We start from the raw sequence: 15421 nt of genomic DNA, 5'->3' as shown, positions 1-15421 counted from the left end.
AAAAAAGAAGTTGGCGGGGTGGCCCTCAACCCACTTGAAGGCACACAAAGCCCTCCCCTCTTCCCGCCTTAAGAAGTCCCCTTCATCTCCCAGACCCCGGCCTCCTTTGGCCTCGTCTCTCGGGGGCCCGCTCCTGGGGCTCCTCTTCAGCCGGGAAGGGCCGCCGGGCCTCTCCTCTGCCAGCAGCCCTTCCTCCGGGACCCTCCGCGCCAAGGAACCCCAGGCACCCAAAACGGAGGGCCTTCGAGAGAAAGGGAGGACAAGTCAAGAAAGAACAGCTGAAGCCGGAAAGGGCCGTTAAACGCTCCAGACCCTCGTAAAGAATACTGGAGGGGGCTCAGAGGCTGAGGCGAGAGTGAGGAGCTAGTCCCACCTTGTTTCCTCCTCTTCTCTTCCTGAGGGAGAAACTTTGAAGCTGCAGTTCCTGCTCCTGGGTCATGTGCAACTGGAGGGAAATGGAGAAGGAGGGCGGCAGGGCACCTGCCCCCACCTCCCTCCCCACGCCCCCAGGCAAAGGCTTCAGCCCGAGAGGGACCCTCTTTCCCGCCGCTCGGCCTCCCGCTCGCTCGCCAGTCATCCCCTCAGCCAGAAAGACCCGTCTGCCTCGGAAGGGGGAACATGGGAGGGAGGGAGGAGCGCAGGTGGCTGAGGAGAAGACCCCCCAAAGCCCCTCCTTCCTTCCTCCCGTTCGAGCCGAGAGCCAGAAATACACGTGTGCGTCTGAAGGGGTGAGGACCAAGGGCGCACACGGGAGACAGAGAGAGAGAGAGAGAGAGAGAGAGAGAGAGCAGCAGATGAGAAGACGACCCAAGAAGTCTATCCTTCCTTCCTTCCTTCCTTCCGCGCTGACCCCGAGAGCCAGAAAGAGGCGTGTGCGTCTAAAGGGGTGACGTCCAGGGCTCAGAAGGGTGGGAAAGAGAGAGAGAGAAGCGCAGGTGGCCGAGGAGGAGAAGTCCCAAGAAGTCTTTCTTCCTTCCTTCCTTGCCTCCCTCCCCAGCCCTGTCTCCCCGGGCGCTCCGTCCCGGACCGTGGCCTCGGCTTCCCTGCGGGCGACTCCGGGCCCCAGGCGTTGCGGAGGCAGCCCCAGGCGCCCCGGAGCCAGCCCCCGCCCCGCCATTGGCCCAGCAGCCTCCCAGGGGCGGGACGAGGGAGCCGGCGGCACCAGGCCTGGAGGGAGAGGGAGGGAGGGAGGGAGGAGGGAGGCCCCTCCATCATCATCACATGGGTCTCCCTCAAAAGCCAGGCAGAAGCCTATGCGGCGCCTTCATTCGCCAAAGGGAGCAGCGGCAGCGGCAGCGGCGGCGACGTCGTCGAGGCAGCGCGAGGGGATGCTCTGGAGCTGAGCCTCCTGGATCTGCCCCGCCAGCTTCCCTGCCCGGCTCCTTTAAAAACAACAGTAGCAGCAGCAGCAGCAACGACGACATAAAACCATCACCGGCAGGTAAGGGCTTCCTTTCTTCCAGCCTGACTCGGAACACTTTTTGTCTTAAGGAGGAATATCATCATCATCATCATCATCATCATCAACAACAACAACAGGCGAGACAAGTGCTGCTGAACTTCTCCAGGATGCGGCTATATTCCCCAGGATCAGCAGACTTCAATGTCTGGGGTTTGGGGATTTTGCTTTTGTTTTAATGGCTTGCTAGAAGTAGGAGAGACACCAAATCATCATCATCCTCTTCCTCATCTTCATCTTTTTTCCTTCTTTTCCTCTCCACCTTCTCCTCTTCCTCCTCTTCCTGTTCTTCCTCATCCTCTTCTTCTCCTCATCTTCCCCTTCTCCTCCTCCTCCTCTTTCTCTTCTGCTTCTTCTTCCTCCTCCTCCTCTTCTAGGTTCCCACAAGCACCAGCTTCCCTCTCTGGAAGTTGCTGAAACAGTTCCAGGTAGATGTGTTTGGAATTGTTGAGGGTTGTTTTGGGCGCTTCACTCTTTCTCTCAGCCCGGAGCTGCCTTTGCAACGGAACTCTTCTGGATTGGAAGTTAGCAAATAATGCTGCCAGCTACACTTGCGCCCTGGATTATTTTTGCTATCCCCCCCCCCATTTATCCCTCCTTCCCCTGTGGCTCCAACTGTGTTGGTGACTCAGGCAAAGGCCACAGCATGGAGACCTTTAGGTCCTTATCCCCAAGAGCTCTGGAACCTCTTCCACAACTGCCTCCAATGCCACATTGCTTTCCAAGATGCACCCAAGCCACTCTTGGTGGATTCCTCCTCCATAAACTGTATATCTGAGTGACTTCTATTCCTGTTTTGCCAAGAGCAAGGACTGGAAGCAAAAGATTAGCCAGTGTGTGTCTTAGGGTTTGGGAGAGATTGCATCACTTGAGCTTGATTCGTCAGAGTTTCCTCCCTCCCTTCCTTTCTTCTTCCTTCTTTTTCTTCTTTATTTAAAAAATATATAAAAAATAAAAATAAAAGAAAGAACAAATCATTTTGGCGCTGCTGTGGCCTGTCAGAGGCTTTGCCATCTGAAAAGAGTTTGCGCCGGAGCGGGAATGTGAGCAGCTCCTGCAGCTGAGCAATTATGGAGCTGAGAAATAAAAGGATAGCTCTCCCCTGTCATTCTTTCCCAGGGTTTCTTTCCCTCTTCTGCCCTTTAGACTTGTGTGTTTTCTGTATTCAGCTGCTCACCTTCTCAACCCTCCATGGCTTTTCCATCCTTATGAGCTGCTTGTGTGTGACACCCCCTGATGGGGACTCCTGTCATTTCTAGACACTTGGTCATCCTCTAGAAATATCTTGCCATCTTCTGCAAGCAGTCAAGATCAAAAAACCTTCCCCTTCCCCCACAACAACATTATTGTGCTTCTTGGTTTGGTGTCTTTTTTTAAAATCCATTCTGATTATTTATTTATGAGGAAAAGAAAAGCAACAACAACAGCAAACTTGCATCCTATCAACATGAAATCTTGGAGGATTAATAGGATCCTTGGCAAGATATATCTAGATGATGACCAAGTAATGAGAAATGGCAAAGTCTATGCTACTCACCAGCTGCTCATAAGGGTGCCTTGCATCTTAAGAAAAACCAGTGGGGAAGGGGGCAAATGGAGTGGGGTCCACATTAATAGCTTATCAGTAACGGAAGTCTGAAAAGATGAGGAAAAAATGGAAGAGGAGGGCACGCTCCAACCATTGATTTTGCACTCTGGCTCCCAGCTACTCTGTTTACTCAAGGCACAGGAAGGCAACAGTTCAGTTCACCTTAGCAACATGGGCCTCGAACAGCCTCAGCAGAGGTGTGCACTGTCGACTGGGGAATAAATGCTATGTGCTCATTAACAATGCACTCCTTCTTTTCTCTCTTCCCCCTCACTCCTCTCCCAAGCCTTTTGACACCTCTGATCAGCACATGTGTGTGTGTGTGTGTGTGTGTTTAACTTGCTTGTCTACTACTCTTTCATCAGTAGTAGAAGTATATACTATACTATACTATACTATAGAGGTATAATCATGTTAGTTTGGAAAATCAGTCTGCAAAGAGGCCTTGTAGCACTTTTGAGACTAACTGAAACAGAGAATTCAGTAGCATGAGCTTTGGTAGACTTCTGCCTACTTCCTCAGATGTGTGTGTGTGTGTGTGTGTTTCATCTATGTAACTGTTAACCATTCAGTGTGAGTGTGAAATAGCTTGTGCTCCAGTGCTTCCATCTTAGTAGAGCTTGCACGGGTTCAGAACATACCCTCCCACACAGACACCCATTCTGTTGCTCCAAAAAGCAAGCAAGCAAGCAAGCAATATCTGTATATCTTTAAACAAAAAGACTGTGTTAAGCTTCTTCAAGGAGATATGTAGTTAGCTCTGCACTTGTAGTCCTGCTCCCAGCTCCTAAACTTTGTTTATGGGTGAGGAGGAGCCAGATCGGTAATATAGTCCTCTAGCAGGTGGGCTCACTGTGTTTGCTCTCCAAGCAGAGTGTGGGAAGGCTGGTGGCAGGCAGATGTAAAAACAGGTTGGAAGAGCAGGGCTGTGCAGAGATGCAGACATTGGCGAGCCTCTTGGGACTCATGAACTTGTTCTGTGTGAATAGGCAGGCCCTGGATGCTTGGCAAGGCACTTGGTAAACATGTGTGACTTTTTGAGCGGAAAAGTCTGTGGCTGTAGTACTGCATGTCCACTTTGGATAGAGAGACTGATGGGGCATCTACATTTCCACAGGAAGGTGTATGTGTGTAGGTACAAGTGAGTAACACACAGGTGGCGGAGAAGGGGAAGGAGAGTTCAGAATCCCCAGGGACTATGAAAGGATGCTTTTACTGCTAGAACTATAGGCTGGGAGATCATTTTATTTATTTCAAGCTCACTCCAGATTCTATGTCTGAGCCAAAACTGTCTGACACTATAGCACTGCTGTTGTGTATGCATCTCTTAGAAAATTCATTAGTGTAAAAGAGAGATGTGGGTATCTTCCAAATATTTCCAGGCCCTGATAACTAGAAGATATTCTGCCATGCCATCTCATGTGGGATTGATATCTGCATCTACTTGTGGAGAATTATCACCTTTGCCTGGAGATTTACTGTGAATGTTAACCTGCTGCCTCCCCTCCCCTGTTTGTATCCTAGTTACTTTAAGAAGATATGGGCAATTTGTGCATTTAAAATAAAGAAGATAGTTATCCTGTAACCAAGGCTGGTGGAGTGTGTGTGTGTGTGTGTGTGTGTATGTTGTAGGTTAGAGCTTTGTTGCATGAACTATTAGATGCAGTCTATAAATAACGGAAAAAGCTGTACCCCAGGCTCTTTGTTTAAAGATCCATTTAACCAACCTGTGTGTAAGTTTTGCTTCCAAAGGCATAATCCATGAAGTGGTGAAACTCTATTAGCTAATAATACCATGCAAATGCACAACATATGGAACAATTACTATTACTGGTAATGGAAATCTGCCAATAATAGGTACTCAGTGCTATTTCAAGGCTTCTAAATTGAGCAAGCATTTCATAGGAAGCTTGGTATTATGTTTGAGTGATGCTTGGAATTTGATCCAGTGCCCAGAGGTCAAGGTGGTTTTGGAAAGTCTCATATAGACATCCTTTCAGATTTTATAACCGTCCTGTTTTCCTCTTTTAAATCCAAGGAAAAATTAACCCCAGACAGCATGGCATACAAAAATAATTTGAACATGAAGGTGTAACATGATGGTGATTATAGGATGTGGTCCCTGGCAAGGAGCAATCTTCAGACCAATAAAACTATCCTTTAGTTAACTTTTTATTTGGGATGGAATATATTAATAGGAATTTGACTCATTCTTATGCAGCTCTTTTAATCTTATTTATAAGCCAACAGTAAAACAGTGCAAATTGAGCCCTGAAAGTAGTTTTGATTTATAGGGTTAGATATTGGCAGAACTAGAAACCAAATAAGCATTTTTTGGAAAACTTAACTTTTCCCTTGAAAGCAAATTTCATACTAGGGACTGGTGAAAATCCTCTTTCATTTCACTTTTGATATGAAGTTAGCTGAATTGGAAATTTCTTCACATTCAAGATGGAAAGAACTTGAGTTGGCTGTTGCTGTTTTTAATCAAAAGGGGAAGAAACTAAAGCCAATAAATCTGTCTATCCAGGCCCAGCGCATAGAGTATTTTCACTCTTAAATGTCAGTTTCAATCCCAGTGAATTAAGCCACTGAATAAACACTGGATTTGAGTTGCCACCTCTATTTCTGGATTCATCTTATCTTTAACAGCAACATGACAGGCAGGTTAAACACAAACTTCTTCATGCTGGAAAGATGTGTATCTGCTGAACCTGGCCATTGCAGATGGGGAAGAATTTTAATTCATTTATTTTTAATGTTATAATTTGCCATCTGGGTGGCTTCAACATATGGTGACCCTGTGAAGAGACAACCCGCCCCCCGCCCCCATTGCATGCATTTTATTGCATGTACTTTATGACAAGAAGAGCTTTAATTGTTGGAGGGGGAGAAAGTGAAACAGGAAGATTCACCCATCTCTACATCGAATAGGTATACATTTTAGGCCTGTAATGTTATCTTATAGCCACAGAAGGAATGCACATTTGTAGAATACTGGGTTGTTGAAAGCTGCCAAAAGATAGGATGAAATAAAAAGCAGACTGGTGAGTAATTTCAGGAGGCTGTTACCCATCAAAAACTGTTTTCAGCACCCATGGAAAGACCTCTAATATTTCCTGGCTAGACTTTCCATTTCCAACCATTTGAGAAGATCTGCTTTCTGTTATCTGGTAAAGTACCTGACATATAAAGTTACTTTATGCAGCTGTGACCCAGAAAATGACATAAAAGTTTGCACAGCATCATCTGGTGCGGTGCTTTGGAGATCATGTGGACTAAGAAAATTTAATTCTATTTTTGTTGTGGGCTAGATTTCTGGGGTTAAATATACTATGATCAGATGCTTATTGGATAGGAATGCTTTCCTTTTGGATGACCTGCTGTCTTTCTTTTGAACCAATGAGGAGTTATTTGTTTTAACTGCAGAGTGGATTGGAATTCATATGATGTAAGACCTGTGTTTATGGAGAACAGAGTTCAAATCCATTCTTAGCTGAGTGACTTTGGGCAAGTCACTCTCTGTCAGCCTTGGAGGAAGGCAAAGACAATCCCCTCTCTTGCCCAGAAAACCCTATGATAGGTTCAACTTAGGGTCAGCATAGGTCTGAAATTACTTGAAAGCACACAACAACAAAGATCTGTGTTGCAATTCAATTTAAAATGTATCTTATATTAGTCTACACACAGAAAGGCTGTTGTTGTTGTTGTTGTTGTTGTTGTTGTTGTTGTTGTGTGTCTTCAAGTCATTTTCAAATTACTGTACGGGGTTTTCTTGGCAAAGTTTGTTCAGAGGAGGTTTGCCATTGCCTTCACCTGAAGCTGAGAGCCTATGACTTGCCCAAGGTCAGCCAGTGGATTTCATGGCCAAGGAGGGAAGATCAAACTCTGGTGTTCAGAGTTGCAGTCCAACACTCAAAGCACTATGCCATGCTGGTTCTAGAAAGGGAGCGAATGAATATGTTTTAATACTAATGATGAAAATGACAATAATAATAAAAACCAGGTCATCCTAACTCTGGCTTGTATTGCCTGCTGCCATTTTAAATCACCTGGATTAATGTGGTGAGATGGAAGATGAGAAAGAATGGCTTTTATTTCACTAAAAGAAACTGAACCGTCTTTCAAGTTTGCAGTTTTAATAAAGAAAGATATCTGGAACCCTATGCACACTTATCTAAGACTACATTTAGAGTTTAGTTTTCAGTGTCAGCATCTACGATGTATTAGTGTGTGTGTGTATGTGTGTGTTTGTACATTTGCATGCTTAAGCAGGAAAACAGAAAGCAACTTAATGAAGACATGAGCCAGTCCATAGTATAAATGGCAGCCCTTTAACTTTGCAGTTCAAAGCTAATAGCTGTGCTCCTGCAGAAGTCAATTTTGGGTAGCCAATATTTTTATTCACATTTTAGACTTTGACATTAAGAAAAATATATGCACTGATTTGGCAAGGGAGCTCTGGATGAGGAAACAGATTTTAAATGCCTAGGCAGCATGGAGGCAGATTATCTCCTGATTAACTGGATGGGTCTTCTGATTTGGGTAAGAATGTGCCACCCCTCCTAGACTCCCTAGTTGTTGTAAGTGGCTACTTGCCCATAACCAGAGGAAAATCAAGACCATAACTTAATTTCTTCAGTAAATACTCTTGGCAATTGGCAAGACTTGCTCTTGATACATGTATTTACAATACAGGAGATGCCATATTTTTGGTTTGGGAAGCAGAACGAGAGTTGAAAATTCTCTCTCTCTCTCTCTCTCTCTCTGACTGCTCCAAGACACTCCCAGCCAGCATGGTGATTACACATGCTATCTGGTGGATTCTGAGAGTTGTAGTAATCAGAATTAAGTTTTCTAAGTGCTAACAGAAGGGGTAGTTACCTCATTTATATTTACTGGACTTAATGAACTCAGTTCTCCCCCTGCCCTTCAAAACTAAGATACAGATTTCCATAAAGTTTATATTCATATTTACTCCACGGGCAATAAGCAGCATTTGCAGCTAATATCCTTATGTTAAATGCTTACCATCAAGCACTTTGGATTTACTGTCCATGTAGTGGCTGCATTAACTCATTTCTGAAACAATAAAAGCAGTCCCCAGTGCATGCTTTTTAACAAACTTGTATTTAACAAGGGGGCAGTGCAGGTAAAGAGTACATTTTAATTATATGCAACAACATTAAAACTGGTACAAGTCACTTCAAAGATTTTCTGTTCTAGGAATCTTAAATTGGTTGTGATATCTATTGACAATTGCTACCCGTGGCAAGGTAGTACATATTATGTTTTGGAGCAGAGCTAGGGAATCTGTGGCTTCTAGATCTCATTGGATCGCTTCTCCCACTATCCCAGCAGGAGTTGATGGGAGATGGAATCAGATGAGATCAGTAAGGCCAGAACGTGCCTATCCCTGGATTAAAGGAAATTCCCTCTGTGCACCTAGAAAGATGTTTAGGAATCATGAGATAGAACTAACAGTGAACCCCAAAGGCAAAATGCTGCCTGAAAGCTTGCTTTGTTAGGCAGTTTGGAAGCATTCTCTTATTTCCTTCTTTTACATGGTATGGTCGTGCCATACTGACTTGGAGATTCTGGAAGTAGTACTCCCAAAAAGTAACTTTTCCAAACTAAAGTCTTGTATACAGATCAGATGTGGCTCCAAAAAACTCTCTCAAACTTTTGGCAGTTTTAGTATGATATCATTATACCCATCTCTGAAGACATTCTATATATTGGCTATATTTATATGTATTGTGTAGAGAAACTTAAGGTGACTTTCTTTTAAGATGGAGATTCTTACCTTCTCAGCCATAGTGAGTTGCCACTGAATCAACTGTGCAGTCCTAGAATGAATAAAAGTTGCTTTAAACTATTGGGGAAGGGGAGTAAAAAATATAGGGGTGTATTTGTAACAAGATTTGCTGACATACAATATTTTTGTTCTTGTTGCAGGCCATGTCTCCTCGTGGCAGATGATTAGTTGCTAAGATAGCTCTGAATATTGGAAGACTCTCTCCTTGGCACAGTCAAAGGCAGACGGAGGCACCAGCTTCTCCCTTTTTTTCATCTGAGTGTGTTCCACTAGAGCATTCAAAACTGTTTCTCCAAAGGGTTCTGCAGAAACTCAGACTGTTTTCTAAAGCAGAAGCACCAGAGTCCACAGCGGAAGCGATGGGCAGCGTGCGAACCAATCGCTACAGCATAGTTTCCTCAGAAGAGGACGGCATGAAGTTGGCAACCATGGCAGTTGCCAATGGCTTTGGAAATGGGAAGAGCAAAGTACATACCAGGCAGCAGTGCAGGAGCCGGTTTGTCAAGAAAGATGGCCATTGCAACGTTCAGTTCATTAATGTGGGTGAAAAAGGCCAGCGTTATCTAGCAGACATCTTTACCACCTGTGTTGATATCCGCTGGAGGTGGATGTTGCTTATCTTCTGTCTGGCTTTCATCCTCTCATGGCTGTTTTTTGGTTGTGTGTTCTGGTTGATTGCCTTATTGCACGGGGACCTAGAGAATGGGGACAGACCTTGTGTCTCTGAAGTGCGCAGCTTCACTGCGGCCTTCCTTTTCTCCATCGAAACACAAACTACAATTGGCTATGGTTTTAGGTGTGTTACAGATGAGTGTCCCATTGCAGTCTTCATGGTGGTTTTCCAGTCAATAGTTGGCTGTATCATTGATGCCTTCATCATCGGCGCTGTCATGGCTAAGATGGCTAAACCAAAAAAGAGAAATGAAACTCTCATCTTCAGCCATAATGCTGTAATAGCTATGAGGGACGGAAAGCTGTGCTTGATGTGGCGAGTTGGGAATCTGCGCAAAAGCCATTTGGTAGAAGCCCATGTGAGAGCCCAGCTTCTCAAATCGCGAATCACTACTGAAGGAGAATACATCCCTCTAGATCAAATAGACATCAATGTTGGGTTTGACAGTGGGATAGACCGCATATTTTTGGTTTCACCCATTACAATTGTCCATGAAATAGATGAAGAGAGCCCTTTGTATGACTTATGTAAACAAGACATGGACAATGCAGACTTTGAAATTGTAGTAATATTAGAAGGCATGGTGGAAGCCACTGCCATGACCACACAGTGCCGCAGCTCATATCTGGCAAATGAAATTCTCTGGGGCCACCGGTATGAGCCTGTACTTTTTGAAGAGAAAAACTACTACAAAGTGGATTATTCTAGGTTCCACAAAACATATGAAGTGCCGAACACACCCCTCTGCAGTGCCAGAGACTTAGCAGAAAAGAAATACATCCTTTCTAATGCAAATTCATTTTGCTATGAGAATGAAGTAGCCCTAACGGGCAAAGAAGAAGAGGACAGTGACAATGGGGTGCCTGAGAGCACTAGTACAGACACCCACCCAGACATGGACCATCACAACCAAGCAGCAGTGCCCCTAGAGCCTAGGCCTTTAAGGCGAGAATCTGAAATATGACTGAAGGAAATGATTTCCACTTTGGTTGAAATCTGTCTCTCAGTTAATAGGCATGCTGCTTTGAGAAGTAGCTGCAAACAGTTTTTCAGATGATGGTACTGTTGAAGAGATGGGCATACTGCCCTGAGGAGTCAACCTAGGCTGGCTTTTAAGTGCTGTCTTCAGAGGAGATGCAGCAAAAATCGTGAACTTGGAACAAGAAGCACTATGTCAGCTCATGACTAGAAGGCACATATATGTTGTAGAATAAATTAATGTATATATTTTTTTTACAAAACTTGAACTTGCAGGCAAGCTTTGGTTGAGTTGTATTGTTTGTCATCTGTTTTCTCTCTCTCCCAAAATGCTTCTCTCTTGGGAACAAGAATGTTTTTTAATGGCATAATAAAGGCAAGAGACTGCCTTACTTTTTTAAAAAAAAGTTGCTGCTAACTACATGAACACAAATGATAATTATTTTTTGTCATAGTGTAGTATTCATGTTTCTTTCATACATACTTTTAAACAACAACAACAACACAATGGTGATGGTGGGAGCAGAGACCCTTAGCTAGCTTCAGAGCTCTTTGGCAATCAGTCAAAGTGACTGGTGATGCCAGGATATCTGAACATTTAGTTGAGGTCAGTAGTTTGGTGGCTAGAATCAATTTCTCTCCGTACTATCCAGTTACATAAGGGGTATTATGTAACACAAGGCCGGGCAGTAGCCTACAGCAAGTTTTTTTCCCCTTTAAAAATGTGTTAGGGAAAGGAATGAGATTTTTTTTCCCATCTAAAATATGTTTTAATTTCAAACTACCTAACTGAATACCAAAGACAGAAAAAATGCAGTTTTGCACAATGAAGTTTAATCAAAAATATAGAACAGGATGCTTTCAGACTGTTTTCCTCCCCAAAGATTCTTTATGTGTGGAGTATTTTGTAATGCACCTTATTCTGAAAGTAAAGCTGAGAATACATTTTGTTTCAACATCCCAACTTGGGGAAATAAGCTCATTCCTACATACATATATACATACACTTCTCATAAGTCTGAGAAACAATGTTGAGTTCAGGGAGCTAACACCAGCAAGATGATGGCAGAAGGTCAAATGTTAGGCCATGTGTACATTCCAAAGCAGCTTCTGTAACCCCATTACAAGTGGACTGGCATTTTGAGAGACTGAGCCCTCAAAGCAACCAAGGCCATCATTAGGATCCATTTCATGTTCAGTCTATTTGTTTGGCAATCATTTGGAAATGTTTGGCAAGCATTGGCAAAACCTTTGATTCTATCTGAAAAAGTGGCTTGACTATAGCAAATGTCTGTTAATGAAGAAACAGGCTGGCAAAGGAGAGATGAAACTGACATGGGATAATCCAAAAGAAGGATCTCAGTGGTTATGTTTTTGGTGGGACACCTTCTCTTTGCGAGGATTAGGGTGGCAGCAAGTGGATCTGTCCTACTATTGTCTAGATTGTTGAGGGGATCATAGTTTGAAGGGGATAATGTTGTGGAAAGAGTTCCCTCTTCTTGCTTTTAATGACTTGATCAGCCTTAGTGGGATGATTAGTGGATGCAAATTCTGTACCAAAAGTTTTGAACAGCTACTGAGACCTTCTGCTGAACTGTGACTTTAATGGTATTTTTGGATCACTTGCCAAGAATGCTTTAAAGATTTTCTGTGCCTCTAAGATCAAGTGTACCATTTTAGTTGCCCCCATAGGTTATTGACATGCAAACCCTCCCAACAGGTAGGAATTGAGGATAACACCAAGCATTCAAACTCAAAACGCTTACAGTATTGGACCCCCCCCCCCCCCTTCTGCTGTTACAAATAGCTTGTTCTGGGTCTAATGTTGTTTTCTGTTACATCTGGAGATTTTATCCTGTGCAAAACAGAAGTAATGTGGCATTTCCCATAAGATGGAATTTACTTTAAACAGAATAGGTGGGTTCTGGGCTGCAAAAATTGGCAACTGTAAACGCAAACAGGTTTGTTTGCTTTTCCTCTTAAGGCAGATATTATTGATGTACCATGTGTTGAGGCTAATTATGTAGAAGAAGAAAAAGTGAGGGGAGCTAAATTTGCATGGAAATCTGGTGAGTCTCTGGGTCAGAGAAACAATGAAAGCAACTGAACCTGACTTGTGCTGCTATTGTGATATATTTCTGCAAAGGAAAATAAAGCGCAAACCAAAGAGTATTTAGTGACATGTTTTAAAAAGAAGGAGGAAGCTACTCAAAAAATGCACAAAGCTCCCACTTGCAAGACATGAGATGATATATGGAAGGGTGAGTAGAGAAAGTGTTGAATATGTTTGTTTTTAAAATGAACACTCATAGAAAGGGATTTTTCTTTTTAAAAATCTATTGTTTCTTCTCCTTTTTTCTGGTGCAGAGATTATTGTTGATCTTTCTTTTGCAAGATGCAGGGTTTTCTGTTTTCAGATTTAGAAGAAAAAAATGAAGAAAAAAATATACACTTTTATAAAGTTTATCAAGTATTTTCCTATTTAAAGCCAAATGTAAATAGAAGTCCATTTGAAAAGATAAAGACAAAGAGATGCCAAGATGGCATCAGTTAGAACCTTTGATGCTACTGGCTAGCATGGTTTTAACAAATATTTGAAAGCCTTATGGGATTTCTAATGATAAGAGTTTTTTGTTGTTATTTATTTAGGCATGAATGTTTGATTGTGTTTTTTCCTTGCTATTGGCATTTTTATTCCTGCTTTCAGATTGCTAGAGACTTGATGAAAGTGGATAATCTATTGAACTCTTTGTTGGTTTAACCCCCCCCCCCCCATTTCTTTTAAGTAACCCTTTGGTCTAATTCCAATTGCTTGTACCAGCTAGAGTAGATTCATCAAATCAATGTGTTGATTTACAATTCAGCAGTTAAACAGGTCTGCTCTAGCTGAGATTAATAATTGGGTTTGGGCCTTTTTCTTTACCTGTTGGCTTCTGCATAGGGAAACTGTTAGGAAGACATTTTCATCTGTATAGATATCATGGTACAGTACCTGCCCTTAATTGTTGTCTTCATAATTCTTTTAAAAGAAACAAATAAACCATGCCTCGGGAAGCCTGGTTCCATAATCTTTAGGAAGCTACAGAAATGGTGTGCTTTTAAGTAGCCAATAAGGACAATTGTGCAAAGTGTTGAGTGGTATACCTTGGTGGTGCAATCGTCAACCACTTAACGCTGATGGGAAATTTCCCATTTGACTTCACTGGAATGTGGATTGCAATACTTAAGTCCTCAAGCCACAGATATGAGTTAAGGCACAAGCAGTAATTTTCCTCTTCCCTAAAAATACTTGAATGGAGGCCCTTTTCTTATATAGGACTGTCTGACACAAGGCACATCCAAGGTGGGCTATGCAGCTCTGTTGTTTTTTTATTGGTGGTCTGGTGTGAGTTTTCAAATTAATAAGATCACTGCATGTGTGTATCCTCTGGGTATACAGTTGCAAGCACAAGTCATCATTTTTTGTTTGTTCTTCATTTTATCAATCGCTTTTGGCAAAGACAAAGGGTTCTGAGTCCGCTATTTTTGTCCTCTTGTGTCTGTGTGTGTGTGATTGCAAAGTAAAACTGAGAAGTACTGTAATGTCTTTTTTAAAAAAAAATACACACAAACAAACCCGGCTGCTGCTGACCATTTTCAAGATAGGAGGGTGCTGCATTGTTGCCATCCCAGAGGCAACCTGAGAGTTCTCTTTTTCTTCTCATAAATGGGTTTTCTGTCCTGCAGCTGTTTGTAAGGTGAACAAACCAATAGGCATTCGACAATCGTTCTCCCTTACTATTTTCCTGTTTGCAGCCTTTTGTATCTTGGTCTTCCTAATGTACTGCACAAATCATGGACTGCTTTTTATATATATATAAATATATATATTATGTCTTATTTTATTATTTCTAAATAAATAAAAAATAAAGTATTCTTGCACATTTTATGTCCACTCTGTTGAAATCAAACAGATTATATTTGGCTGCAGCATGCATAACTACAGAGCAAGTGTGACATAGTGGTTTAAGTGCTGGATGAGGACTTCAGGAGGCCAGGGTTCAAATCTCCATTTGCCCATGGAACCCACTGGGCAGGTCACACTCTCTCATCCTCAGAGACAGGCAGCAGTAAATCCTCTCTGAACAAATCTTGCCAAGAAAACTCCATGATGGGTTCAAGTAGGAAATGACTTGGACAACACAAGAACAACAAAAAACAAACTGCTCATTCTGGATCTGAAAGTAGTTTGTGCAGCAAAATTACATTGCCCCACATCCCTCTAGTACCTTGTGGGGGTGGCGGCTCCCATCAGCTCTAAGACCTAAGCAACATAGTCAGTGGCCAAGAATCATAGAATCATAGAATCGTAGAGTTGGAAGAGACCACTAGGGCCATCCAGTCCAACCCCCCGCCATGCAGGAAATCCAAATCAAAGCATCCCTGACAGATGGCCATCCAGCCTCTGTTTAAAGACCTCCAAGGAAGGAGACTCTATCACCCTCCGAGGGAGTGCATTCCACTGTCGAACAGCCCTTACTGTCAGGAAGTTCCTCCTAATGTTCAGGTGGAATCTCTTTTCCTGTAGCTTGCATCCATTGTTCCGGGTCCTGTTCTAAGGAGCAGCAGAAAACAAGCTTGCTCCCTCTTCAATATGACATCCTTTCAAATATTTAAACAGGGCTATCATATCACCTCTTAACCTTCTTTTCTCCAGGCTAAACATCCCCAGCTCCCTGAGTCGTTCCTCATAGGGCATGGTTTCCAGACCCTTCACCATTTTTGTCGCCCTCCTTTGGACACGCTCCAGTTTCTCAATGTCCTTTCTGAATTGTGGTGCCTTTCTGAATTGTGGAATGATAGGAAATGTCCAAAGGCACCCAATGAGCCACTGACTGGACAATCCTGCTTTAGTAGGACACCTCA

General features: G+C 43.0%; 1 protein-coding gene across 1 annotated transcript; it reads left to right on the top strand.

The window, feature by feature from the left end:
• The first annotated feature begins 1202 nt into the window (after positions 1–1202).
• On the top strand, positions 1203–14414 carry KCNJ2 (potassium inwardly rectifying channel subfamily J member 2). The gene is made up of 2 exons (XM_042454604.1): positions 1203–1441; positions 9006–14414. The coding sequence occupies exon 2, from the start codon at positions 9225–9227 to the stop codon at positions 10500–10502; it is 1278 nt and encodes a 425-aa protein (XP_042310538.1). The 5' UTR covers positions 1203–1441; positions 9006–9224; the 3' UTR covers positions 10503–14414.
• The last annotated feature ends 1007 nt before the right edge of the window (positions 14415–15421 follow it).

Source organism: Sceloporus undulatus, chromosome 2 (genome assembly GCF_019175285.1).
Source record: "Sceloporus undulatus isolate JIND9_A2432 ecotype Alabama chromosome 2, SceUnd_v1.1, whole genome shotgun sequence".
Lineage (NCBI taxonomy): Eukaryota > Metazoa > Chordata > Lepidosauria > Squamata > Phrynosomatidae > Sceloporus > Sceloporus undulatus.
The sequence above is the reverse complement of the archived record's forward strand: the minus strand, read 5'-3'. Positions and strand labels throughout refer to the sequence as shown.